Genomic DNA, 25,147 nt, shown 5'->3' on the forward strand with positions numbered 1-25,147 from the left:
AAAAGATGAAGTTGAAGAATCTGGACAAGTTCTGGGGGTAAGGCCTGCCTGAAGTGTCACCATTCTACTGGCCCAACCTGTTAAGTCCCCAGGGAACACCTAGAATGCTCAAGGCACCCTATGGAGGCAGCCTGAAGCTTTGTCTTTATAAGTTTGTTTTATTTACATAAAGTAAGATTATGATTATGACACTGACTTATCGAGTTCTCCGTAATACAGTTGTTTCAGACATTCAATGTTCCAACACCGGTTCGTGGTCAGTTGTCGTTTATTCCATTCTCCCCACGTACATGTTCCAGTCCCTCTAAACTGCCCCTCATTCCTGTCTCCTCCTGTCTCTCCCACTCATCTCTCAGTGCTTCATCTCGCAACCTGGGCTCTCTCTCTCTACACGTGCCTGCACATTCTTCTCCCTCTGTCCCCTTTGCTAGTCTCTCCGTGCTCCATCTTGCTGCCCTGCTCTCTCTCTCATCCTTCAACTCCCTCGTCCAACTCCCTCACACTGGGGGTAGATGCTGCACCCAGTCAGGTAGCAAAATTAAAGTAAGAAAGCCCTTCCTGACCGCCCATCAGGCTCAAGGGCAGAAACACCACCGAGGGGCCATACCTCTGCTGCTTAGCCCAATCACTTAATTGACATCTTGATTAATATCTTCATTCTACTTCTTAATACTAGTTATTTTGTATGGACACAGTAAGAGATACATTGAGCTTGTAGGGTGACTCTCCTGGGAGCATCTCACCACAGACTCAGACTAGAGTGCTCAGGCATGATTAATCATTCCTAACCTTAGCAGGGTTCAAATCTAGTTATTGCTTTTTGGATCATGACAGCATTTGTCCATCATCAAGCTCTTAACTTATATTAAGTATTATGGCGCTTTGGCTAGGCCCATCTCGATGCCAGGGTAGCACATAGCTCACCGCTTGCCCTGGGTCCATCCAGTCCCTCGTCAGGAACCTGCTTTGGGGGTGCTGGGAAGTAAGGGCAACTGAGGATTGGTCGAGAGAACAGAAGTCTCTCTGTAAGAAAGCAGTTTGTAAGAAAGAAGTTGCAAGGAAACAAAGGAATAGGAGCACTGTGATGGGAGTAACCCAATAAACCTAAGCTCCCTGTGGCAAGGCGGATAGGACAAACCAATGTTATCCTACAGGCAAGGACGCAGAGCAAATGCAGCTCGGTACACAGGGAAAGACAGCACAGAAGGGCCACTTCAGGACACTGCCTTCTCTAGAAAGTCAGATAACCATGACCAGTAGAACTAGCAGGATTGCCGCTACGAAGACAGGCAAGAGAAGTGAAAACTAAAGGCCAAAAACATGTTCATTCCAGGGCTGGAGAGATGTACAGTGGGTAAGGCACATGCCTTGCACACGCCTGACCAGGGTTCAATCCCTGGCATGTATATGGTCCCCTGAGCATGGCCAGGAGAAATTCCTGGGTGCAGAACCAGGAGTAAACCCTGAGTATTTCTGGTTGTGACTACCCCCCGAAAATATATATATATGTATATATATGCATATATATGCAAAATATATATATATGTATATATATGCATATATTCAGCATGTGTTCCAGCAGCTTCTTTCCTAAGGGCCACAACTGGCAACCAACATGTCAACAACAGCTTCGTGGCTGCAGAGCCAAGGGTGGACTCTCACTTAGTGGCAGGGAGCAGGACACGCCCCAGGGGGACAGCAGGGGCATGTCTCAGGAGCACTGTCCTCAGTGCAATAAGCCAATGCAAAAGCCACCAACTGCATCTTGTATAGACACTAGAAAGGACCTATGAGGCGAATCCGGGTTAGCAGGGGGGATGCTGGGAAGCTCAGGGAGGGGCAGGTGTGGCCTTAGAAGATGGCAGGAAAGTTTTACATCCTGACTGAGGTGGAGAGCACAGGAGACAGCGGCTGTGGGTCTTGGTCAAAACTCTGCGCTGTTCAGGTACAACTTTCAAGTGTAACATTTTATTTTACCTCAATTGTCCTGACCTTAAAAAGTAACTGCATGAAACCACAGCACCCAAAAAACAGAGAGAGTAAAAGGGAATACGCTGCCACAGAGACAGGGTGGGGTGTGGGGGGAGGGATACTGGGCACATTGGTGGTGGAGAATGGGCACTGGTGGAGGGACGGGTACTCAATCATTGACTGACTGAAATGTAAGCACGAAAATTGTTAGTTTGTAACTGTACCTCACGGTGATTTATTTTTTAAAAATAATATGGTAATATTACTTTTCATTTATTAGAAAATTTTTTAAAAATTAACTGCATGAGTGGGGGCTGGGGAAATAGTTTAAGAGGTGGAGCCCATGTCTCCCTCCACAGGGCTTCCTGGTTTGGAATCGCAGCACTGCATGGCCTCCCCTGAACCGCCAGGTGGAGCCCTGGGCACCTCCACACAGCCTGGATACCAAACAGCAACCCATCACCCTGTACCCCTTGGCCATGGTCACCAGGAGTGGCCCCTATGGGAGGAAAACAGGAATCGACAGTAAAAATGAAACTGAAAAGGGTAACAGTTTAATAAACACAAGACACAAGTCTCTCAAAGGAAGACAGATATGCTGAAGCAGACAGGATGACAACAGGAATTCTTCTGAATTTTTGTATTTTCTGTCTAGGAATTCTATTTTTTTTTTTTTTAGCTTTTTGGGTCACACCCGACAATGCACAGGGGTTACTCCTGGCTCCGTATTCAGGAATTCTTAAAGCTCAATGGGCTGCACGCATGCTCTGTGTGCAGGAGGCCCAAGTCTAATTTCTGGCACTGCACAGCCCCCCAACACAATAGGAGCAACCCCCAAACACCAAGTCAGGAGCAGCCCCAAGCACGACCGGGTGTGGCCCCCCAGAAAGGGAATTGTTACTGCAGCATGACTCAGGCATAAATGATAGCAATGGGGGGAGGGGGGACTCCTGGCAACTTATGGCAGTAGTCCCTGGAAAGAAATCTGCCACTTTCTCGGGGACGTGGCTTGGTTCTCTGGGATGTAGTCTCCTAAAGGGGGAGTGGCCTCCTGCTGGACTGCCATCCCGGCTTTCCCGCAGACCCTCCACCCCGCTTACCGCATCCCAGATCCAAGAGGCTGCTGGGGGCGTGGCTTGCTTCTCTGTGGGCGTGGTCACCAAAAGAAAGCGTGGCCTCCTGCTGAACCGACATCACGGCTCTCCTTGGAGCTCCACTCCTCTTTCCGCATCCCAGAGTCCCAAGAGGCTACTGGGGGCGAGGCCTGGTTCTCTGGGGGCATGATCTCCAAAAGAACGCTTGGCCTTCTGCTGGACCGCCATCCCGGCTTTCCCCTGAATCCCCTCCACACCGGTTTCCGCATCGCATAGTTCCCAGAGGCTACTGGGGGCACTGCCCAGTTTTCTGGGGCCTTGGTTCCCTAAATGGGGCGTGACTCCTGCTGGACAGCCATCCCAGCTTTCCCCGAACCCCCCCCCACCCCGCTTTCGGCATCCCAGCGTCCCAAGAGGCAACTGGAGGCGTGGCCTGGTTCTCGGCACAAGGTCTCCAAATGGGGGTGTGGCCTCCTTCTGGACCACCATCCCGGCTTTCTCCCGAGCCCCCCCATTCCCGCTTTCCCTATCCCAGATTCCCAGAGGGTACTGGGGGCGTGGCTGTTTCTTAGGGGCGTGGTCGCCAAAAGGGGGCGTCGCCTCCTGCTGATCCACTATCCCGGCTTTCCGCGGATCCCCTCACCCCGCTTTCTGCATCCCAGAGTCCCAAGAGGCTACTGGGACAAGGCCTGTTTCTCTGAGGTTGTGCTCTCCAATAGGGGGCATGGCCTCCTGCTGGACTGCTATCCCTGCTTTCCTCGAAGCACCCCCACACGGCTTTCTGCATCCCAGAGTCCAGCGAGGCTAAGGGGGCGTGGCCTGGTTCCCTGGGGGCGTGGTCTACAAATGGGGGCGTGTTCTGCTGGTCCGCCGTAGTGGCTTTCCCCGGAGCTCCCCCTACCCCGCTTTCCGCATCCCAGTGTCCCAAGAGCTTACTGGAGGCAGGCCTTGTTCTTGGGGCGTGGTCTTTAAAAGAGGGCGTGGCCTCCTGCTGGAAGGCCATCTCGGCTTTCCAAGGAGCCCCAAAAACCGCTTTCCAATCACAGTCACAGCAGTCTACAGGGGGAGTGGCCTGGTTCTTTGGGGCAGTGGTCTCCAAAAGAACCTGTGGCCTTCTGATGGACCGCCATCCTGGCTTTCCCCGAAGGTCTCCCGACCCTGCTTTCTGCATCCCAGATTCCTAAGAGGCTACGTGGGGCGTAGCCTGGTTCTCTGGGGGCATGGTCCCCAAAAGGGAGCATAGCCTCCTGCTAGACCCCATCCCGGCTTTCCTCCGGTCCCTGCCACATCGCTTTCCGCATCCCAGATTCTAAAAAGGCTATTGGGGGCATGGTGTGGTCCTTAGGGGGCGTGGTCCCCAAAAGGGGGCATAGCCTCCTGCTGAACCAACATCATGGCTTTCCCCAGATCCCTGCCCACCCCGCTTTCCGCATCCCAGAGTCCCAAGTAGCTACTGAGGGCGTGATCTGGTTCTCCGGTGGCGTGGTTTTCAAAAGAGGGTGTGCTCTCCTGCTAAACCACCATACCTGCTTTCCCCGGAGTCCCCCAAAGCCGCTTTCCGCAACCCAGAGTCCCAAGAGGCTACAGGGGGCATGACCTGGATCTCAATGGACACTGTCTGCAAAATGTGGCGTGCCTCTTGCTGGACCGCAATCGTGGCTCCCCCGGAGCCCCGCCCACCACGCTTTCCGCATCTCACAATCCAAAGAAGCTACAGGGGGCCAGGCCTGATGCTCTGGGGGCGCGGTTTCAAAGGGGGCGTGGCATCCTGCTTGACAACCATCCCAGCATTTCCCAGAGCCCCCATACCCTGTTTTCCGCATCCCACATCTCAAAATGCTACTGGAGGCGTGGCCTCATTCATAGGTGCGTGGTCTCCAAAAGGAAGCGTGGCCTCCTACTGGACCACCATCCTGGCTTTCCCCTGTGCACACCCTACCCCGCTTTCTGCATCCCAGTGTTCTAATGGACGACTGGGGGCGTGGCCTGTTTCTCTGGGGATATGGTCCGCAAAACGGGAGCGTAGCCTCCTGCTGGACCGCCATCCCGTCTTTCCCCGGAGTCCTGCCACACCGCTCTCTGCATCCCAGAGTCCAAAGAGGCTCTGGGGGGCGTGGCCTGGTTGTCTGGTTGCGTGGTCTCAAAGGGGGTGTGGCCTCCTCTGGGAACGCCATCCCGGCAATTCCCCGAGCCCTCCCCAACCCGCTTTCCGCATCCAAAAGTCATACTGGAGGATATGGAGTCATACAAGAGGACACTGGAGGCGTGGCTTATTTCTCTGGGGTCGTGGGCTACGAAAGGGGCCGTGGCCTCCTGCTGGACCGCCATAACAGCTTTCCCAGGATCCCCGCCCACCCCGCTTTCCACATCCCAGAGTCCCAAGAGGCTAAGGGGGCGTGGCTGGTTTTCTGGGGGCGTGGTATCCAAAAAGTGGCGTGACCTCCTTCTGAACTGACATCAGGGCTCTCCTTGGAGCCCGACTCACACAGCTCTCCGCATCCCAGAGTCCCAAAAGGCTAAGGGTACGCAAACTGGTTCTCTGGGGGCGTGGTCTTCAAAAGGGGGCGTGGCCTCCTGCTTCACCAACATCCCGGCTCTCCTTGGAGCTCCACCCACCCCTCTTTCCGCATCTGAGTTCAGAGAGACTATTGGGGGCGTCGCCTACAGAAGGGGAGCTTAGCCTTCTGTTGGACCGCCATACCGCATTTCTGTGGAGCTCCCCCTACCCCGCTTTCGCAACCCAGAGCCTCAGAAGGCTACTGCGGTGTGAGCTGGTTCTCTGGGAGCGTGGTCTCCATATGGGGGCGTGGCCTCCTACTGGACCCACATCCCGGTTTTCCCTGGAGCCCCCCACACAGCTTTCTGCATCCCAGAGTTCCAAGAGGCTACAGGGGGCGTGGCCTCATTCTCTGATTGCATGGTCTCCAAAAGGGGGCGTGGCCTCCTGATGAACCGCCATCACGTCTTTCCCAGGAGCCGCACCAACCCTGCTTTCCGCAACCCAGAGTCAAAAGAGGCTACTTGGGTCATGGACTGATTCTCAGAGGGCGTGGTCTCTAAAAGGGGGCATGGCCTCCTCCTGGACCCCCATCCCGGCTTTCCCCCAGCCACCCCCAACGTGTATTCTGCACCCGATTCACAAAAGGCTACTAAGGGCGTGGCCTGGTTCTCGGGACGTGTTTCCAAAAGGGGGCGTGGCCTCCTGCTGGACAGCCATCACGGCTTTCCCCGGAGCCCCCCACTCCGCATTCTGCATCCAAGCATCCCAAGAAGCAACTGGGGGCACGGCCAGGTTCTTTGGGCATGTGGTCTCCATAAAGGGACTTGGCCTCCTGCTGGACCACCATCCCAACTATCTACGAACCCCCCCAACCCGTTTTCTTCATCCCAGAGTCCCAAGAGGTTACTGGGGGCGTGGTCTTGTCCTTTGGGGGCATCGTCTCCAAATGAATGTGTCGCCTTCTGCTGGAAGGCCATCATGGCTTTCCACGGAGCCCCATCACCCCGCTTTCTGCATCCCTGAGGCCCAAGAGGCTACTGGGGGTGTGTATTATTTCTCTGGGTGTGTGGTCTCCAAAAGGGGGCGTGGTCTCCTGCTAGACCGCCATCCCAGCTTTCTGCGGATCCCAACAACCACGCTCTCCACATACCAGAGTTGCAAGAGGCTACTGGGGGCGTGGCCAGGTTCTCTGGGGCGTGGTCCCCCAAAGGGTGCGTAGCTTCCTGCTGGATCGCCATCCCGGCATTCCCTAGAGTCCCTGACACACCTCTTTCCGCATCCCAGAGTCTAAAGAGGCTGGGGGGCGTGGCCTGGTTCTTTGTTGTCGTGGTCTCAAAGGGGGCGTGCCATTAAGCTTGACCGCCATCCCGGCTTTCTCCAGACAAGCCCCAACCCTACTTTCGGCATCCCAGTGTCCCAAGAGGCTACTAGGGGTGTTGCCTGGTTCTCTGGGGGGCGTGGTCTCCAAAAGGGGGCGTGGCCTAATGCTGACAGCCATCCCGGCTTTCCCCGGAGCACCCCACCAGCTTTCCGCATCCCAGAGTCCCAAGAGGCTACTTGGGGCGTGGCCTGTTTCTCTGGGAGCGTGGTCTCCAAAAGGGGGCAGGACCTCCTGCTGTACTTCCATTCCAGCTTACCCCGGAGCCCCCCTACCCCAATTTCCCCATCCCAGAGTACCAAGTGGCTACAGGGGGCGTGGCCTGTGTCTCTGGGGGCGTGGTCTCCAAAAGGGGCGTGGCGTCCTGCTGGACTGCCATACCGGCTTTCACCCGAGCCACCTCTACTTGCTTTCCGCATCCCATAGTCCCTAGAGGTTACGAGGGGCGTGGCCTGGTTCTCTGGGGGTGTGGTCTCCAAAAGGGGGCGTTGCCACCTGCTGGACAGCCATCTCCGGTTTCTCCGAAGACCCCCAACTATGCTTTCCGCACCCCAGTGTCCCAAGGTGCTATGGGGGTGTGGCCTTGTTCTCTGGAGACGTGGTCTACAAAAAGAGGCTTAGCCTCCTGCTGGACTGCCATCCCGTGTTTCCACGGAGCCCCCCCCACCCATCTTTCCACATCCCACAGTCCCAAGAGGCTCTTGGGGCCGTGGGCTGGTTCTCTGGGTGCGTGGTCTTCTAAAGGGGGCGTGGCCTCCTGATGGACCGCCATCCAGGCTTTTCTCGGTGCTCCCACATCCCGCTCTTGGCATCTCAGAGTATCAAGAGGCTACTGGAGGCGTGGCCTGGTTCTCTGGGCGCACTGTCTCCAAAAGGGGGCGTCGCCCTTGGTGGACCGCCATCCTGGCTTTCCCCGGAGGCCCCCCCACCCCGCTTTCCTCCTCCCAGAGTCCGGAGACTCTACGTAGGGGATGGCCTGGTTCCTGGGGGCGTAGTCTCCAATAGGGGCGTGGCCTCCTGGTGGCCCACCATCTCGGCTTCCTCGGGTGCCACCCCACCCCGCTTCCTGCATCCCAGAGTCCAATGAGGCTGCGAGGAACGTGACTTGGTTCTCTGGGGACGCAGTCCACAAAAGGGTGCGTAGCCTCATGCTGGACCGCCATCCCTGCTTTTCCCGGAGCCCCCCCACCCCGCTTTCCGCATCCAAGAATTCGGACAGGGTACGGGTGTGTGGCCTCGTTCTCTACTGGCCTGGTCTTAAAGGGGCGTGGCCTGCTGCTAGAATGCCATCCCGGCAATCCCCAGAGCCGCCCCCACCGGCTTTCTGCATCCCAGTGTCCCAAAGGATACTGGGGGATAGCCTGGTTCTATGGGGGCGTGGGCTACAAAAGGAGTCATGACTTCCTGCTGAAATGCCATACCGACTTTTCCCGGAGCTACCCCACCACGCTTTCTGCATCCCAGAGTCACAAGAGGCTATGGGGGTCGTGGCCTGGTTCTCTGGTGGCATGGTCTCAAAGGGGGCGTGGCCTCCAGGTGAACCAACATCATGGCTTCATTGGAACCCCACCCACCCCGCTATCCGCATCCCAGAGTACAGATAATCTACTAGGGGTGTGGCCTGGTTCTCTGGGGTCGTGGTGTACAAAGGGGGCGTGGACTTCTGCTGGACAGACATCATGGCTCTCCTTGGAGACCCCCAACCCGCTTTCCGCATCCCAGAGTTCCAAGAGGCTACTGGTACTTGGCTTAGTTCTCTGGGGGCGAGGTTTTCAAAAGGAGGCATGGCCTCCTGCTGGACTGACATCCCGGCTTTCCCCCGAATCCCCCACCCTGCTTCCGCATACAGAATACTAAGAGGCTAAGGGGGCGTGGCCTGGCTTTCTGGGGGCGTGGTCTCCAAAAGGGGTCATGGCCTCCTGCTGTACCGACATCACGGCTCTACTTGAGCCCCACCCACCCCGTTTTCTGCATCCCAGAGTCCCAAGAGGCTACTGGGGTCGTGGCCTGGTACTCTGGGGGTATGGTCTCCAAAAGGGAGCGTGTCTTCTGCTGGACCGCCATACCGACTTTCCCCGGAGCCACCTCCACCCGGTTTCCGCATCTAGAGTCCCTAGAGTATACTCTTCACACACTGGGATGCGGAAATTGGTGTGGGTGGGGCTCCGGGGAATGCAGGGATGGCGGTCCAGATGGAGGCCAATCTCCTTTTGGAAACCACATCCCCAGAGAACCGGGCCACGTCCCCAGTAGCCTCTTGGGACTCTGGGATGCGGGAAGCGGGGTGGGGTGGCACCAGGGAAAGCCTGGGTGGCGGTCCAGCAGGAGGCCACTCCCCCTTTTGGAGACCACGCCCCCAAAAACCGGGCCTTGCCCCAGTAACCTCTTGGGACTCTGGGATGCAGAAAGCGTGGTAGGAGCAGCTCCGGAGAAAGCCCATATGGCAGTCCAGCAGAAGGCCACGCCCCCTTTTGAGACCACGCCCCAGAGAACCATGCAACGCCCCCAGTAGCCTCTCTAGACTCTGGGATGCGGAAAGCGGGATGGGTGGGGCTCCAAGGACAGCAGTGATGTCGGTTCAGCAGGAGGCCACACCCCCTTTTGGAGAACATGCCCCAGAAAACCAGACTATGCCCCTTAGCCTCTTGGGACTCTGTGATGTGGAAAGCGGGGTGCGGGAGGCTCCGGGGAAATCCTGGATGGCGGTCCTGCAGGAGGCCACCCCCCTATTGGAGTACACGCCCTCAGAGAACTAGTCCACGCACCCAGTAGCATCTTGGAACACTGGGATGCGGAAAGAGTGGTAGGGTGTACTCAGGGGAATGCCGGGATGGTGGTCCACCAGGAGGCCACATCCCCTTATGGAGACCATGCCCCCATAGAACAACTACACCCCAGTAGCCTCTTGAGACCCTGGGATGCGGAAAGCAGGGTGGGGCCATGACCCCCGTAGCCTCTTCAAACTCTAGGATGCAGAAAGCGGGGTGGGGGGGTCTCTGGGGAAAGCAGGTTGGCGGTCGGTCCTGCAGGAGACCACGCCCTTTTTTGCAGACCACGCCCCCAGAGAACCAGCCACGCCCCAGTAGCCTCTTGGGACTCTGGGATGCGAAAAGCGTCGTAGGGGGTGCTCCAAGGAAAGCCAGTACTGTGGTGCAGTTGAAGGCCATGCACACCTTTGTAGACCACGCCCGCAGAGAACATGGCCACGCCCTCAGTAGCTTCTCTGGACACAGGATGCGGAAAGTGGCGTGGGTGGGGCTCCAAGGAGAGCCGTGATGTCGGTCATTCAGGAGGCCACGCTGCTTCTGGAGACCAAGCCCCCAGAGAACTATGCCAGGCCCCCATAACCTCCAGGGACTCTGAAATGCGGAAAGCGGGTGGAGGTGGATCCAGGAAAAGCCGGTATGGTGGTCCAGCAGGAGGACAGCCCCCGCCTGGAGACCACGCCCCCAGAGAACCAGGGCACCCCCCCCCCCAATTTACTCCTGGGAGTCTGGGATGCGGAAAGCGGTGTTGGGGGGTTCTAGGAAAGCCGGGATGGTGGTCCAGCAGGAAGCCACGCCCCCTTTTATAGATCATGCCACCAGAGAACCAAGCCACGTTTCCGTAGACTCTCGGGACTCTGGGATGCAGAAAGCGTGGTGGTGTGAGCTCTGGGGAAAGTGTGTATGGCGGTTCAGCCGGAGGCCATGCCCATTTTCGTAGCCCACGCCCCCAGAGAACCAGGCCACGCCCCCAGTAGCCTCTTGAGACTCTGGAATGAGGAAAGTGGTGTAGGGGGGACTCCAAGGAAAGCAAGGATGGCGGTCCAACAGGAGGCCACGCTCCCTTTTGGAGACAACACCCACAGAGAACCAGGCCACGCCCCCAGTAGCATCTTGGGACTCTGGGATGTGGAAAACAGGGATGCGGCAGCTCTGAGGAAAGCCGGGATGGAGGTTAATCAGAAGGACAAGCCCCCTTTTAGAGACCACATGCCTAGAAACGCAGGCCACACCCCCATAGCCTCTTGGGACTCTGGGAAGCAGAAAGTGGGGTGGGGGTGTCTCTGGGGAAAGCCGGGATGACTGTCCAGCAGAAGGCCACAAATTCTATCAGAAACCACGCCCCTAGAGAACCAGTCCACACCCCCAGTAGACTCTTGGGACTCTAGATGTGGAATCGAAGTGGGGGTGCTAAGGGGAAAGCCGGGATGGCTGTCCAGCAGGAGGCCACGCCCCCTTTTGGAGACCATGAACCCCGACAAGCAGGCCATGCCCCTAGTAGCCTCTTGGGACTCTGGGTTTCGAGAATGGAGTGGGGGCGTCTCCAGGGAAAGACGCGATGGTGGGAAATGCAGTGGGGGGACTCTGGGGAAACCCGGATGGCTGTCCAGCCGGTGGCCACGCCCTTTTAGCAGACCACTCTCCGAGAGAACCAGGACACGCCCAGAGTAGTCTCTTGGGTCTCTGGGATGAGGAAAGCGGTTTTTGGGCGACTCAGAGTAAATCCAGGATGGTGGTCCAGGAGGAGGCCACGCCCTCTCTTTTAGACCACGCCCCCAGAGAACCAGGCCAAGTCCCAGTAGCCTTTTGGGACTCTGAGATGTGGAAAGCGGGGTTGGCGGGTTCCTGGGAAAGATGAGATGGCGGTCCAGGAGGAGGCAACGCACCCTTTTGGAGACCAAGCCCCCAGAGAAACAGGCCAAGCCCCCAGTAGCCTCTTGGGACTCTGAGATGCGGAGAGCAGGGTACGGAGTGCTCCAGGGAAAACCGGGACAGCTGTCAAGCAGAAGGCTACGCCCCCCCTTTTGTAGATCATGGTTCCAGAGAACCAGGCCACGCTCCCATTACCCTCTCTGGACTCTGAGATGCAGAAAGTGTTTGGGATTGGGGTTTGGGCGACTCAGAGTAAAGCCAGGATGGTGATCCAGGAGGAGGCCACAACCTCTTTTGGAGACCACGTCCCCAGAGAATCAGGCCATGCCCCCAGTAGCCTTTTTGGATTCTGAGATGCAGAAAGCGGGGTGGGGGCACTCCAGGGAATTCTGGGATGGCTGTCCAGCAGAATGCCATGCGTTCTTTTGGAGACCACGCCCCCAGAGAACCAGGCCACACCCCTATTAGCCTCTTAGGACTATAGATGCGGAAAGCGGGGTGGGGCTGCTCCAGGGAAAGCTGGGATTGCGGTCCAGCAGGAGGTCACGCCCTCTTTGGAGACCACGCCCCCAGAGAATAGGGCCATGCCTCCAGTAGCCTTTTGGTACTCTGGGATGCTAAAAGCGGGGTGCGGGGGCTTCAGGGAAAGCCGGGTTGGCGGTCAAGCAGAAGGCACATGTTCTTTTGGAGACCATGCCCCCAGAGAACCAGGCCATGCCCCCATTAGCCTCTTGGGACTCTAGGTACGGAAAGTGGGGTGGGGGTGCTCCAGGGAAAGCTGGGATGGTTGTCTGGCCTGTGGCCACGCCCCTTTTGGAGACTACGCTCCCAGAAAACCAGGCCACGCCCCCGGTAGCCTCTTGGGACTCTGGGATCAGGATCCAGAAAGCGGGTTTGGGGTGGCTCCCGTAAAGCAGGTATTGAGGTCCAGCTGAAGGCCACGCCTCCTTTTGGAGACCACACTCCTAGAGAACCAAGCTACGCCTCCAGTAGCCTCTTGGTACTCTGGGATGCAAAAAGCGGGATTCTGGGGGCTCTGGGGAAACCCAGGATGGCGGTCCAGGTGGAGACCATGACCCCTTTGGGAGACCATGCCACGAAGAACTGGGCCAAGCTCCAGTAGCCTCTTGGACTCTGGGATGTGGAAAGCGGAGTTGGGGGAGCTCCTGGGAAAGCCGAGATTGTGGTACAGCAGGAGGCCACGTCCCCTTTTGGAAACCATGTCCCCAGAGAACCAGGCCATGCCCCCAGTAGCCTCTTGGGACTCTAGATGCGGAAAGCGACGTGGGGGTGCTCTGAGGAAAGCCAGGATGGCTGTCCAGCAGGGGGCCACACCACCTTTTGGAGACCAGGCCCCGGGGAACCAAGGCACGCCCCCAGTAGCCTCTTGGAACTCTGGGTTTCGGAAATCGGGATGGGGGCGGCTCCGGGGAAAGCCGGGATTGCCATCCAAAAGGAAGCCACGCCTCCTTTTGGAGACCACGCCCCCAGAGTACTATGCCACGCCCCCAGGAGCCTCTTGGGACTCTGTGATGTGGAAAATGGGGTCGGCGGGGCTCTTGGTACAGCTGTGATGGTGGTCCAGCACGAGGCCACACCCCCTTTTGGAGACAACAGCCTTAGAGAACCAGCCCACGCCCCCAGTAGCCTCTTAGGACGCTTGCATGCGGATCGCAGGGTGGAGGTGCTCCGCAGAAAGCCAGGATGGCTGTCCCACAGGAGGCCACCCCCCCTTGTAGACCACGCACCCAGAGAACCAGGCCACGACCCCAGTAGCCTCTTGGGACTCTTGGATGCATAAAGCGGGGTAGTGAGGTGCTCCGGGAAATGCTGGGATGGCAATCCATCCGGAGGCAATGCCCGTTTTAGAGACAATGCCCCAGAGAACCAGGCCACGCCCCCCGTAGCCTCTTGGGACTCTGGGATGCGGGAAACGGGGTTGGAGCGGCTCCAGGGAAAGCCGAGATGGAAGTCCATCAGGAATACAAGCCCCCTTTTAGATACCACGCCTCCAGAAAAGCTGGCCACACCCCCAGTAGCCAGGATTGCTGTCCAGCAGAAGGCCACTCGTTCTTCGCCCCCACGGGCCTGACTGGAAAGCCCCTCCTGCGAGCCATGCTGGCCTGTCCACAGCCTGCTGTCCTCAAGGAGCTCGCTGTCCCTCCCGTGGTGGGACCCCTCACCCGACCCTGTCTCCATGGCTCAGTGGTCTCCTGGGAGCCCAAGTAAGATTACGGCGTCTCCAGGGACTGCCAACTGGCGCTTGCTCCAGATCTTTTTTCTTAGTTTCTGGTTTTGGAGCAATGCTCAGCAGTGCTCAGGGGCTACTCCCAGCCCTGTGCTCGGGGCTGCTCTCAGCCGGGCCCGGGGATGACGCAGTACCCGGGATCTAGCCTGCTAGCAGAGATGCGCTCCAGCCTATGATGTCCCCTCCCTCCCTCCCTCTCTCCCTCCTTCCCTCTCTCTCTCCCTCCTCCCTCCGTCTTTACCTCCCTCTCTCCCTCACCCTTCCTCCCTCCCTCCCTCTTTCCCTCCCTCTTTCCCTCTCTCCCTCCTTTCTTCCCTCCCTCCCTCTCTCACTCTCCCTCCGTCCTTCCTCCCCTCCCTCTCTCACTCTCCCTCCCTCCTTCACTTGGCCCATGGGGTCCCAGGCCCCATCCTTGCACCCACTCCAGCCTCTGCACTGCCACTTCCAGAATACGGCCCCACCACCTGGGCTCTCAGGCCAGACTACCCGCCCGGCTCTGTCCTCCCTCCACCCGTCACTCACCGTGTGATGTTGAGTGAGCGGTTCCCTGTTTGGGCTTGTTTCTGTGCAAAGTTGGGGTGATGATGATAAGAATATCTCCTTAGGGGGATTGCCAGTGCTCGGGGCTCGAGTTTCCCCACTCTGCTCAGGCGGGGATGGTCCTGGCGGGGATCGAGACCATGTGAGATGCCAGGATGGAGCCCAGGTTGGCCACATGCGGTGCAAGTCCCTTACTTGCTGTCCTGTCGCTCTGGGCCCCAGGAACTGGTCTTAGGGGGCTGGAGCACAGTGGGTAGGGCGTTTGCCTTGCACGTGGCCGACCCGGGTTCGATTCCCAGTATCTCATAGTGTTCCCTGAGCACCGCCAGGGGTGATTCCTGAGTGCAGAGCCAGGAGTAACCTCTGTGCATTGCCGGGTGTGATGCAAAAAAAAAAAAAAAAAAAAAAAGAACTGGTCTTAGGGTTACACCATGAGCAGAGTCATGGTTTTTTTTGTGACCTCCTGGTCTCCCACTCTCCACCGTCAGGTTCTGGCAGCCACTCCCGAGGTCGAACCTGCCTTTGCCCTCTTTGCTGCCACGTGACAGTGCTTGGTGTCCATTTCCTCTGGGCAGGCCCCCGGGAGGGGGTGGCTTACAGGAACCACCGCTGTCCATTGGTTCCAAGCACTTTACAGGCTGAGCCCTGAGTCCCCTTCACCGGAGTCAGGCAGGCCCCCTCACTCCTCAGGTATCTGCCCTCACCACAGCCATAGCTTGGCTGACAGGGGGCTTCAAGGTGGGTGTGAGGGGTGGAGGCTCTCTGTGCCCTGCCTGGTGAGTAAGGAGGGGCACCTCCACACTCATTTGGCTCGCCCGGGCCTGGCGCCGGGCAAGGCTCTGGCACGTACAGCTGCACGCGGCTGGCTCCCACCCGCCTCACGTGCTCCTCTCTGCAGCCTGCCCCCCTCCCTGGGTGAGAGGAGCCGCACCCCCCCCCCGTCAGCCCACCCCCACCCTCTGCCCTGCACAGCCTGTGCCCACATCTGTCTGTGGTTCTGCTGGAACGAGGAGGCAGAGAACGCCCGTGGCGTCCGGAGGACCCTGGGGCCTGGGCTCATGGCCGGGGAGCCTGTGATCCGGCGCCAAGTGAGGGCACAAAGAGGCGCCCACACAGCCAAGCCCCTGCCCCGCCCCCCAGACCAGGCAGGCCAGTCCAGCCGGGCGGGTGTGGGTTGGTGGGTCAGTGCCACGTCCTCCTCCCTGGCCTCACCTGCCCCGCTGCCTGGGCTCTGTCCCTTTAACCAGCCCCGTGTGTGCCCACTCCCTCTCCTGGAGTGGACAGCCCATCCCACTGCTCACAGGAAGTCCCCATTGTGCCCACATTTAGGCCAGAGTGCACCCCACCCCACACCCCACACCCTTTCCTGGGTCCCCGGGGAGCGTCCTGGGGCCAGACAGAAAGCGAGCGATTCTGCCCACGCTGGGCAGAGCTGGAGCACTGGGGCTCGGGGCTTGTCTTGTTAAACTGACCACCATCCCTGACACCACGTGGGCCCCTGAGCACTGCCAGATGTGGCCCCAAGCCCTGAAAGCAGGTCTCAGAGACACCAGGCCCGCCCTGGCCTCAGGGCCAGCTCCTCTGCAGCACAGCAGGGCGGAGGTGCAAAGGGCTGCAGCAGATGGGCTGGGCGGCCACTCTGCACTGGGCACTGCAGTGAGGCGCTGGTGTAGGGGGCTGAGCAGAGGCCTGCAAGACCCTTTCCTCCCCTGCCGGAGGGGCTGTGTGTCCCCTAGGATGGGCAGGTGACTGGCAAGAAATGAGGCTTCACCACGCATTGCAAGGGTGCAGCAGGGTGGGGCTGGCCGGGCACTGGCTGCAGCATGAGGGACGCACAGCTGTGGGGGCAGGTGCCCCACGCCCCCCTTTTCAGTCCTGATCTTGTCTGCTTTCACCCTGAAGCCGTCCCAGCTGCCTTTGTAGCCGGAGACTGAGATCCAGCGGGTCTGTCTAGAGCTTCAGACACGGGTCTTGGGGACGGGGATGCTGACGGCCCGGCACCCCCACAGGGCTGGCACCAATGGGAGGAGGGGCTCATGCTCCACGGGCAGGGGAGTCTAGAAAGAGCTGGACTGATAGTATTCAGATTCAAAATAAAGTTTGTTTGGTTTTTTTTTGCTTTTTGGGTCACACCCAGCAATGCACAGGCGTCACTCCTGGCTCTGCACTCAGGAATCATCCTGGCGGTGCTCAGGGGACCCTATGGGATGCTGGGAATTGAACCCGGGTCAGCCGCGTGCAAGGCAAATGCCCTACCCGCTGTGCTATCGCTCCAGCCCTCAAAATAAAGTTTTGAGGGTGATTACTGACTCTGCACTCAGGAGTCAGTCCTGGCAGTGCTCGGGGGACACCAGGATTGAACCCAGGTTGGCTGCATGCAAGGCAAATGCTCTGCCCGCTGTACTATCGCTCCTCTAGTCCCTAAAAATAAAATTGGGGGTGGGAGAAGGGATCATGCGTACCATCCGGCAGTGCTCAGGAGCTGCTACTAGCTTGGTGCTCAGAGCTGCTCCTGGTGGTGCTCAGGGCTGGACCCCTCCGCGGCCCGTGCCCAGCCTGCAGAGCTCTCTGCAGGCCTGCCTGAACCGTTCAGTGACACTTTCCATCTGATGCCCCGCGCACAAGCCCTGCCATGCCCTGCCCAGAGAGCGCTCTTGGGTTACTCGGCTCTTGCCGAGTTAGCCTGCCTGGCATGGATAAACGCTCATGCTCCCCAGACTCCTTACATGGCAGTGGTTAGGAGGCTGGCAGGGACCCGCGGGTTGTCTCACCCCCCGCTGCTGGTTCTCCCATGGGAGGTGGTAGGCCAAGGCCTTGGCTCTCGGGCAGATAGCTCAGCAGACTTCTGTCCTGTGCCCCACACTGTGGTTTGGATGCCCTCACCCCCATTTCAGAGGCCTGAGCCCCTGGAGAGTGTGGGCAAGAGGGAGCGAGCCCCTATCCGGGGCGGGCCCAAGTCGGGATCTCTGCAGGGAGTGGGCAGCCGCCTGGCGTTTCCCCTCTGACCTGATACAGCTGTGATGGTGGGGAGGCGGGTGTCAGCCCCGGCACGCCGGGGACCTCAGAGAGCCCCGTAGCCAGCAGGGCTTCACCCAGCGCTGCCGAGGGTCTCTCCTGGGCCTCAGAAAGTTTCCCACCTGCCCCGAGCTCAACCTGGAGGTTTCTCACCGAGGGTCTCAAGCTTGGATGACCGGGGCCAGGCAGCTGCAGAAGAAGGTGGTGCTGATGTGGGGAAGGCACTCTGGTGACCTGGAGAGCACCGGCTTCACTGAGCACCTCCCCAGTGTTCCCACAGCCCAGGAGTACCTTTCATGTCACTCACACACACTCATACACACTCACACACGTATGCTCATACACACTCACACACGTATGCACATTCACACATGCACATACCCATGCACACATGCATGCACACATGCACACACACCCACCCGCATGCACACACATGCATGGACACACATGCACATATTGCACACACCCATGGGCACACATGCATGCATGCATGCACATGCACACACATTCACACAGGCACACACCCACATGCACAAATGCATGCGTGCACACACATGCATATTCACACACATTGCACACACATGCACACATGCATGCACGCACACATGCATACACATTCACACACAGATTGCACACACGTGCACATTCACACACATATTGCACACACCCATGTGTGCACACACATGCATGCACACATGTATACACATTCACACGCACAGATTGCACACACCCATGCGCACACATGTGCACACACATATGCAGCCACATGCACACACACACACGAATGACCATCAGCTGCTGTGTGAGATTGCGGAAGGTGTCAGCCAGCGTCAGGGATTAGCCATCTGTCATGTGCAGGCCCCATTCCAGACAGAGAATCAACAGACAAGCACCCCCTGTCTTCTTTGTGGAACTGTCTCTCCAGCGGCGAAAGGATACAGGAAGCCGATACATAAGCCCAGAGCCGCAGCAAAACCCTGCAGGCCAGAGAGAGCCTGAGGACAGCGAGGACGTGAGGTGACACGCAGGCTGGGCTGGCCTCGGAGCCTGGGCTTGGGGTTAATTTCTTTCAGAACACACGGCAGACCCCGGCCAGGACAGGGCAGTCACCACGTCTGCTTCTTATTACCCCGCGCCAGTGGCCACAATGACTTGGGAATTGTCTGCCACCCCTGCCCCTGCCTGCCGTGGCCTCCGACCCCCGACCCGCCTCCAGATGCCTCTAGGTCCCCGCTGACCGCTCTCCTCTGTCCCCTCACGCAGAAATGGAAGCTTCACTCGAGGAGACGCCGGGAGGCCTCGATGCCATCTGTGGGGTGCAAGTGCCCGCCAGGTAAGGAGTCCCCGGGAATGGATGACCAGGAGGGGGGCGCACCCGGGCCCCTGCAGAGCACCACTGGATTTGACTGATGGGAATGAGGTGTGTGCTGTGTCCCTGCACCTGCTCAGCCATCGGCAGGCCCAGCCCAGCCCCCTCGTTCATTTGCCTGTGAGCTCTTCGATGGCTCTGACATGGTGGACCCCAAACTGGGCGCTCCCCTGAGACCGTGGACATGGTGCAAATTATGCAGAGTGGAAGCAGAGAATGAGGGCAGGACCTGGCGGGTCAGTCTGCTGCAGGGCCCTCAGCAAGGGCCCATGTCCCTAGTGAGCCAATGACTCCGAACCTACCTGCAAAGCCTCATCTGCCCTCGGTGGCTGGGGGGGTGGAGGGGGGCGCTACAGGTCTCTCGCACACACTCCCATCATTCGGCGTCCAAGGTGGAAAGCAATGCAAGGTGATCGTGTGCACCGACTGTTCTGTTTCACTGCACAATCGCCGCTGGTGTATGCTAGACCTTGCGGCACACAATAGGATGTGACCCTGAGGTGATTGATTTTTTGGTTTTTGTTTTTAAAATTATTCCTGTATTTTAAAAAACGGCATGTGAGGAGAATGTGGTGGAATCGGGAAGTCTGGATTCAGTTTCAGTGTTTGTAAGATCCTGGGCCTGTCTGGTCATTTCGCCGCGCAAGATGGGCTTCCTGGTCGTCTGTTCTGCACTTCGCGGCCGTTGGGCACCGGACACATGTCAATGGCTCTGTCCACAGTCAGTCCTCACGGGGCCTGGCTTGCTGCGCGCTGTTCTGGAGAATGGCAGCGTTATCAGGGCAGGAGAGTGTGTGCCCCGTGAGGAAGGGGTGACGGTGGCCACAGGCGGCTCCATCCCGCTGCAGTGCTCAGCGGGCCCCTCAGTTTCCGTGGTGGGTAGGAGGTGTGGACTCTGACTGGGCACAGTGGCCCGGGGGTCTTCAGAGCCCTCCCCTAGGCTCCCAAGGCAAGGAAGAGAGGCAATAGATGCCGACATATGTGGAGCCTCTGGATGGGGAGAAAGCTCCTCTCTGGAGACTGAGGGGCCCAGAGGGGAGTCACCGGTTGCGCCCGGGGAGGCAGAGCCGTCGGGACAGGATTCAGCTGGCTCCAACTAGAAAGGGGTCACCCGGGTTAATTGAAAGGTGTCCAGAAGCCCTGGGAAGCTTCCTCCCTCAGCCAACCAGGGGTCGGCATCCCGGAATCTGGAAGAGCTTTGGGCAGGCGCCCAGATGAGTGGGACAGAGGTGAGGTGTGGTGCAGCTGGCACCGGCCTGTCCCAGGGTTGCGGCTGCTGTCAGGTCACTCAGTCGGTTACAGATGTTCCAGCTCCAGGGTAAGGTGCTGACGGGGGCACAGCAGAGAGGGGTTCGAGCCCCAGCCCCTGCCCCCAGCGTGGGGGGACCAGCGGTGAGTTCTCAACCCTGGCTCAGGTGCCTAGTCTGGAAAACGGGCAGAACACCCAGGCAGCGGTTTGATGTGGAGATTCTGGGGGAGAAACCTGCAGGGCACGAGCCCCTTTCCTGATGGTGATCACGATGGGTTCGTGGGCCCAGAGCTCGAGGGTTGATGTCCAGGCGTTGCGTATGGAAGCCCAGGGTTTGATTCCTGCCACTACAAGGTCTCCCGAGCGCTGCGGGAAGTGATCCTTCAGCACAGTCCAGGAGGGTAGCCCCCCAGCACCGCCAGATGCGACCCCCAAATGGGCCAGACAGTGGTTGATGCTGACATTTGGTTCTCCATGGCTGCTTTCCCCTCTCTCCCCAGAGCTTGGCGTTGTGGCTGTGATGCTTGGGGGTCACTCACACACTCGAGGTGGGGGGTGTGTATCCAGGGTGCTCATGTTTTAATTGGGATGCTTGCACACACCTTTCATAGGGTAGAGGTTCGGGGGCATGTGGGGGTTCTTGGGCCTTCAGTTCTTCCAGCTCAAGCGTCCGAGCACATGAGCTACTGGAGCCCCACAGTGCCAGGGACCTCAGGCCACCCTGGTGGTGGTCCAGGGCTGCACCCAGAGACACCACGGCTGGAGGGAACGATGTGATGCCAGGAACTGAACCTCGTCAGGAGCCTGCAGACATGCAGCTTAGCGCTATACTATCTCCCGCCCCCTCCTTAAAATAAAGAAAAGAAGATTGAGCTGAAGTGTTAGTACAGCAGGGGATATGCCCAACCCAGGTTCGATCCCCAGCACCCCATAGGGTTCCCCAAGAGTCACCAGGAGTGATCCCTAAGTGTAGAGGAAGGGGTACCACTGGGTGTGGCCCAAAACCAAGAAAATCAAAGAAAATTAAGATAGTTCCCCTTCCCTTTCTTCTGTTTCTCGATGCTGTTTTTGAGATGACTGGAGTCTCCCATGCACTGGATGTGGTGCTGTGTGTGCGTGTGCATACACAAACTACACACATGCACATATAAGCACACACATGCACACATGTGCACACATATGCACATGCATGCACACGAACTTGCATACAGGTACACACAGGACATACATGTCTATACACTCACACATGCACACATACGCATGCATGCAAGTGTACATACATGCACACTTGTACACACATGTACACGTGTGCAGACACACATATGTACATGTCCATAGTGCTTCCATTCTCCACTGTGGGGCTCCTGGGGAGGGTGCACATCTTTTGTAAGTTGTGCTTCCCCCACATGCTCCTTCCTGAAGTGCTCAGCATCTTTACTTGCAAACTTGTTGCAGCGTCATGGGGAAACGCATACTGAGTTTGGGTGCTCCCTCATGCCTCCCCGGGTGCTTGGGTCACACACAGTGGAGCAGCCAGAGGCATGGGAGTCAAACCCCAGGCCTGATGGTCACACTGGAGCCCCTGAACCACCTCCTGGTGGGGCTCAACCCCTTTTGCAGTGGTGCTCATGCACAGTGCTCTGGTGGCATGGCTAAGGGGACCATACCCTTGGTTGGGGTGCAGGGGATCCCAAACAGCAAAGCCACATGCTCGCACTGGGGCATGTGGGCAGTGTCCAACCTCCACCAGGGGCTGTTTCAGAAAAGGCCCCGGACAGAGGCGGATGGGGAGGCGGTGATGCCTGCAGAGAAGCTCTAACGAACCTGGCAGGTGAGGCTCCGATGGTGGCTCCGACGGTGGGTGTGCCTGTACTGGGCCGGGCAGGGGCCCCTCTGCCTGCCTGGCTCTTCCCGCTGCCCTCGAGTGACCTCCCCCACCCAGAGCCCGCAGGCCCAGTGCCTGCCAATGTGTTCTGAGCAGCGGCAGTGACTCCGTGCTGGACACACTGCCCCTCCTTGCTGGGCACCTGCCCACCGGGCGCGGCACAGCCCGGAGCGTCTCACTCGCGCCTGAGCCAGCCCCGCCCCCGCCCCTGAGCAGAGCCCTGGATTCTGATGTGCTGAATCGTTTGCCGACCATGAGCGAAGTCATGAGCGAAGCCCTCCTCGTGTTCCCCGACCCTGTTCCATGTTGCGTGGGGCCTTAGGCGGGGAGTCCCTGGCCTTCTGAGCCCCCCTCAGAGGGACTCGGCATGGGTCAGAGTATGGCTGACACGTGTCTCGCGTCAGACCCTGCGCCATAGCCTGTGTGTGGACACAGCTTGTGCCTGGATGTGCAGTGACCGGTCAGCCAGAGGCCTCCTGAGCCGTCCCTGAGCCAAGGGGCCCATCTTTCTCGCTCTCCATTCACGCTTGGTTGGCTTCCCACTCCTTCCTCTATGCTCCCTCAGTCTTGCCCTACTGTCAGAGCAAGACCAACTACACACACACACACACACACACACACACATACACACACACACTCACTCACTCACTCACTCACTCACTCTTACTCTCTGCTGCTGTGTGGCCTCTGGCAGGGAGCCTCGCGCCTTGCCCCCGTCCCCCGTGCCTGTGCCCAGTTTGTCTCTGTATCTGGCGGGGCTGAGGCTGGAGTCTGTGGCGGGCGTGTTCCTTCTCGTGGCAGCCTTGGGCCCCTGGGTGGCTCCAGGCGGCTTGGGACACATCATCGTGGGCAGAAAACCTACCTCCTTCTCTTCCTCCTCTGGCCTCGCCAGCATCCTCCCAGGAGCCTCCCTGTCCCAAAATAGCCGACCACTGGCCATCCTCTGGCTACATCCTGCTTTGGGGCCGCCACCACCGCGGGGGCCTGGGACAGGCTGCCAAAGGCTGGACCTCATGAGGAGGGTCCCCGTGGTCAGAAGTTCAGGGAGCAAGTGTGGGCTGATTGCAAAGCCTCGGGCTTCTCTGGTCAGGAGCAGGGCCTTGGGAACGCAGGTCAGCTCTTGGGATTTCCTGGGCCACTTAAGAACACAAAGATCAGAGAAACCCTCCCATTCTCCGTCCCGGTTCCGAGTAACAAAAGAGGGGCTGGACAATTCAGGCCCCAGCCCTGGGAGGAAGCAGCCACTTTAGGCCCTTGGCGCTAGGCTGGGTGGGACCCGGTGGGTGGGACTGTTGGTGTGGGGGGCAGGAGATGGGGGAGCAGTTTGGGCTGAGGGGCGGTTTGGTCTGTAGGACAGGACCCCCGGTCAGGTATGGAGGTCAGCGCCATCTGCAGGCCACTCCGGGACCCAGCCTAGCTTCTCGCTTCTTAAACTTCAGGGTGTGACCCCACTGGGGGTGGGGGAGGGGGCGAGCAGTAACTGAATGTGGCTGTTATGAAGATGCCAGCAATGGGAGAGACCAAGGGCCTAAAAGTGATTCCTCAACAGCCGTGTCATGCTCGGAGGAATCCCAGGCCACGCTCGACTGAGTCATAGTTCCCAGGGGCGGGAGTGGGCAGAGCTGCATCGTATTCCACTGTGCTTAGATACCACATCTTCACGGCCCACCAATCTGCTGTCGGTCGTCTAGGTGGATTCCAGAGCTTCCCTGTTGCACTGAGTGCCGCCGTGCATAATGGTGGGCATATGTCCTTTGGAATGAGTGTTTTTCTCTCCTGGGGGTAGATGTCCAAACGTAGGATTGCTGAGGGAAGTTTGACACTGGTGGCGGGATTGGTGATGGAACACTGTGGTCAAAAACCCGACGACAACAACGAGTAACCGTGTAAATAACGGCGCTTTCATAAAATTTTGGAAAAAAAAAAAAGAGTGGGGGCAGAATTTAAAAAAATCCTGGGCTAGCGGGTAAATAAGGGACATGAGTGGGGTGCTGGGAGAGGCCCAGCCACCCTCTGGTTTGGGGGACGCTAAGCAGAGGCATGTCCAAAGTGTGGGGATCCCCGACATTCTGGGAACTCAGCCTGACCTATAAGATGGCCCAGGAGGGTGGAAGGAAACGCTGTGAGGGCACAGGGTTGGGGTCCAGCCCAGCTGTCATCATAGCCACAGGCCCCAAAGGCTCGAGCATGGCAGAGGGGCAAGGCTCCCCTTAGTGGCCGGAGGACAGTGACCCAGGGCTTGGAGGAGGCTTTGCCCTCTTCCCCATGTGCCTTCCACCTCTGGTGGCGGCATCTCACCATCCCTTGCACAGGAGAAAGGTGGGGGTCCAGGGGACCCTATGTCCAGAGTCTTCTAAGCAAAACTTGAATGGGAAATTGCACCATTCCTGATGGCCAAAACCTTGTCACATGGTCACCCCAGACCCAAGGTGGCCCATCAGTGTGTTTCACAGGGGGAACAGTGTGTCCAGCTCAGTTACTGTGGGGCTGGTGATTGGGGCCAGGTGGTAGCGTGACTGCCTACAGGGTGTGCCTGGCAGGGCACTGGCAGAGACACCGGCTCTGACAGTGAGGAGGAGACAGGCGTGCTTGGAATAGCCCATGGGAACACAGAAGCCGTGATGTGAAGTGAGGACAGCAGAGGGGAGGCAGCGAAGGACCAGGCCAGGGAGTCATGGATCTCAGCTCTCCAGAGAGCCAATGCTTCTCATTCCCAGGGAGATTGATTGCTCACGGCGGCCTGCTGGGCTGTGCTGAGTCAGCTTCTCGGGCTGCGTCTGGGCCTGCAGATGCGGCCATTGCTTGGTGATGCCTGGCTCGGGCGCGGACCTGGTAGCGTGCGTGCAGTACCTCTCTTGGGGCTTGGCTACCCAACGGGAGATGACACGGCATCAGAGAAGGCGGAGCGGCAGGGAGGTGACTGCCGATCCCATCTGTATTTTGGAGTGGTGACTAGCCATGATGTGGGGAGTGGTTTGGAGAGGAGGAGAAACCCTGCCTAAGGAGCACCCCATTTCCCAAGTGCTGCTGTTGGCTGTCGGTTTGGAACCGCTGCCTGCGTTATTCCCGGAGGTGGTGAGGGCTGGTGCCCAGTGTCCAAAGCCTTCTCTCTGTGGTTGCTGTGGCACCAGGTTTCCCTGGCATTTATCTGGGCAGGGCCTGTGGTCCATCTTCTCTCGAAACGAGGAGCCTCTTGCCTCCCTGGGGTGCAGGGGCGGGGGCCCCCTTCCTTAGTGGTTCTGGTTCAGACTCTGTTAATTC

The 25,147-nt window shown here is 58.5% G+C and overlaps 1 protein-coding gene across 1 annotated transcript in view; it reads left to right on the forward strand.

The window, feature by feature from the left end:
* The window catches only part of LOC129403487 (collagen alpha-1(XIII) chain-like), a 137,660-nt gene that overhangs the window by 4,240 nt on the left and 108,273 nt on the right, over window positions 1-25,147 (forward strand). Inside the window, exons 2-5 of the mRNA XM_055132134.1 lie at window positions 15,341-15,456; window positions 17,263-17,343; window positions 18,647-18,716; window positions 23,244-23,251. Of these exons, the coding sequence (XP_054988109.1) occupies window positions 15,341-15,456; window positions 17,263-17,343; window positions 18,647-18,716; window positions 23,244-23,251 (275 nt within the window). The remainder of the gene's footprint in view (window positions 1-15,340; window positions 15,457-17,262; window positions 17,344-18,646; window positions 18,717-23,243; window positions 23,252-25,147) is intronic.

Source organism: Sorex araneus, chromosome 3, assembly GCF_027595985.1.
Source record: "Sorex araneus isolate mSorAra2 chromosome 3, mSorAra2.pri, whole genome shotgun sequence".
Classification (NCBI taxonomy): domain Eukaryota; kingdom Metazoa; phylum Chordata; class Mammalia; order Eulipotyphla; family Soricidae; genus Sorex; species Sorex araneus.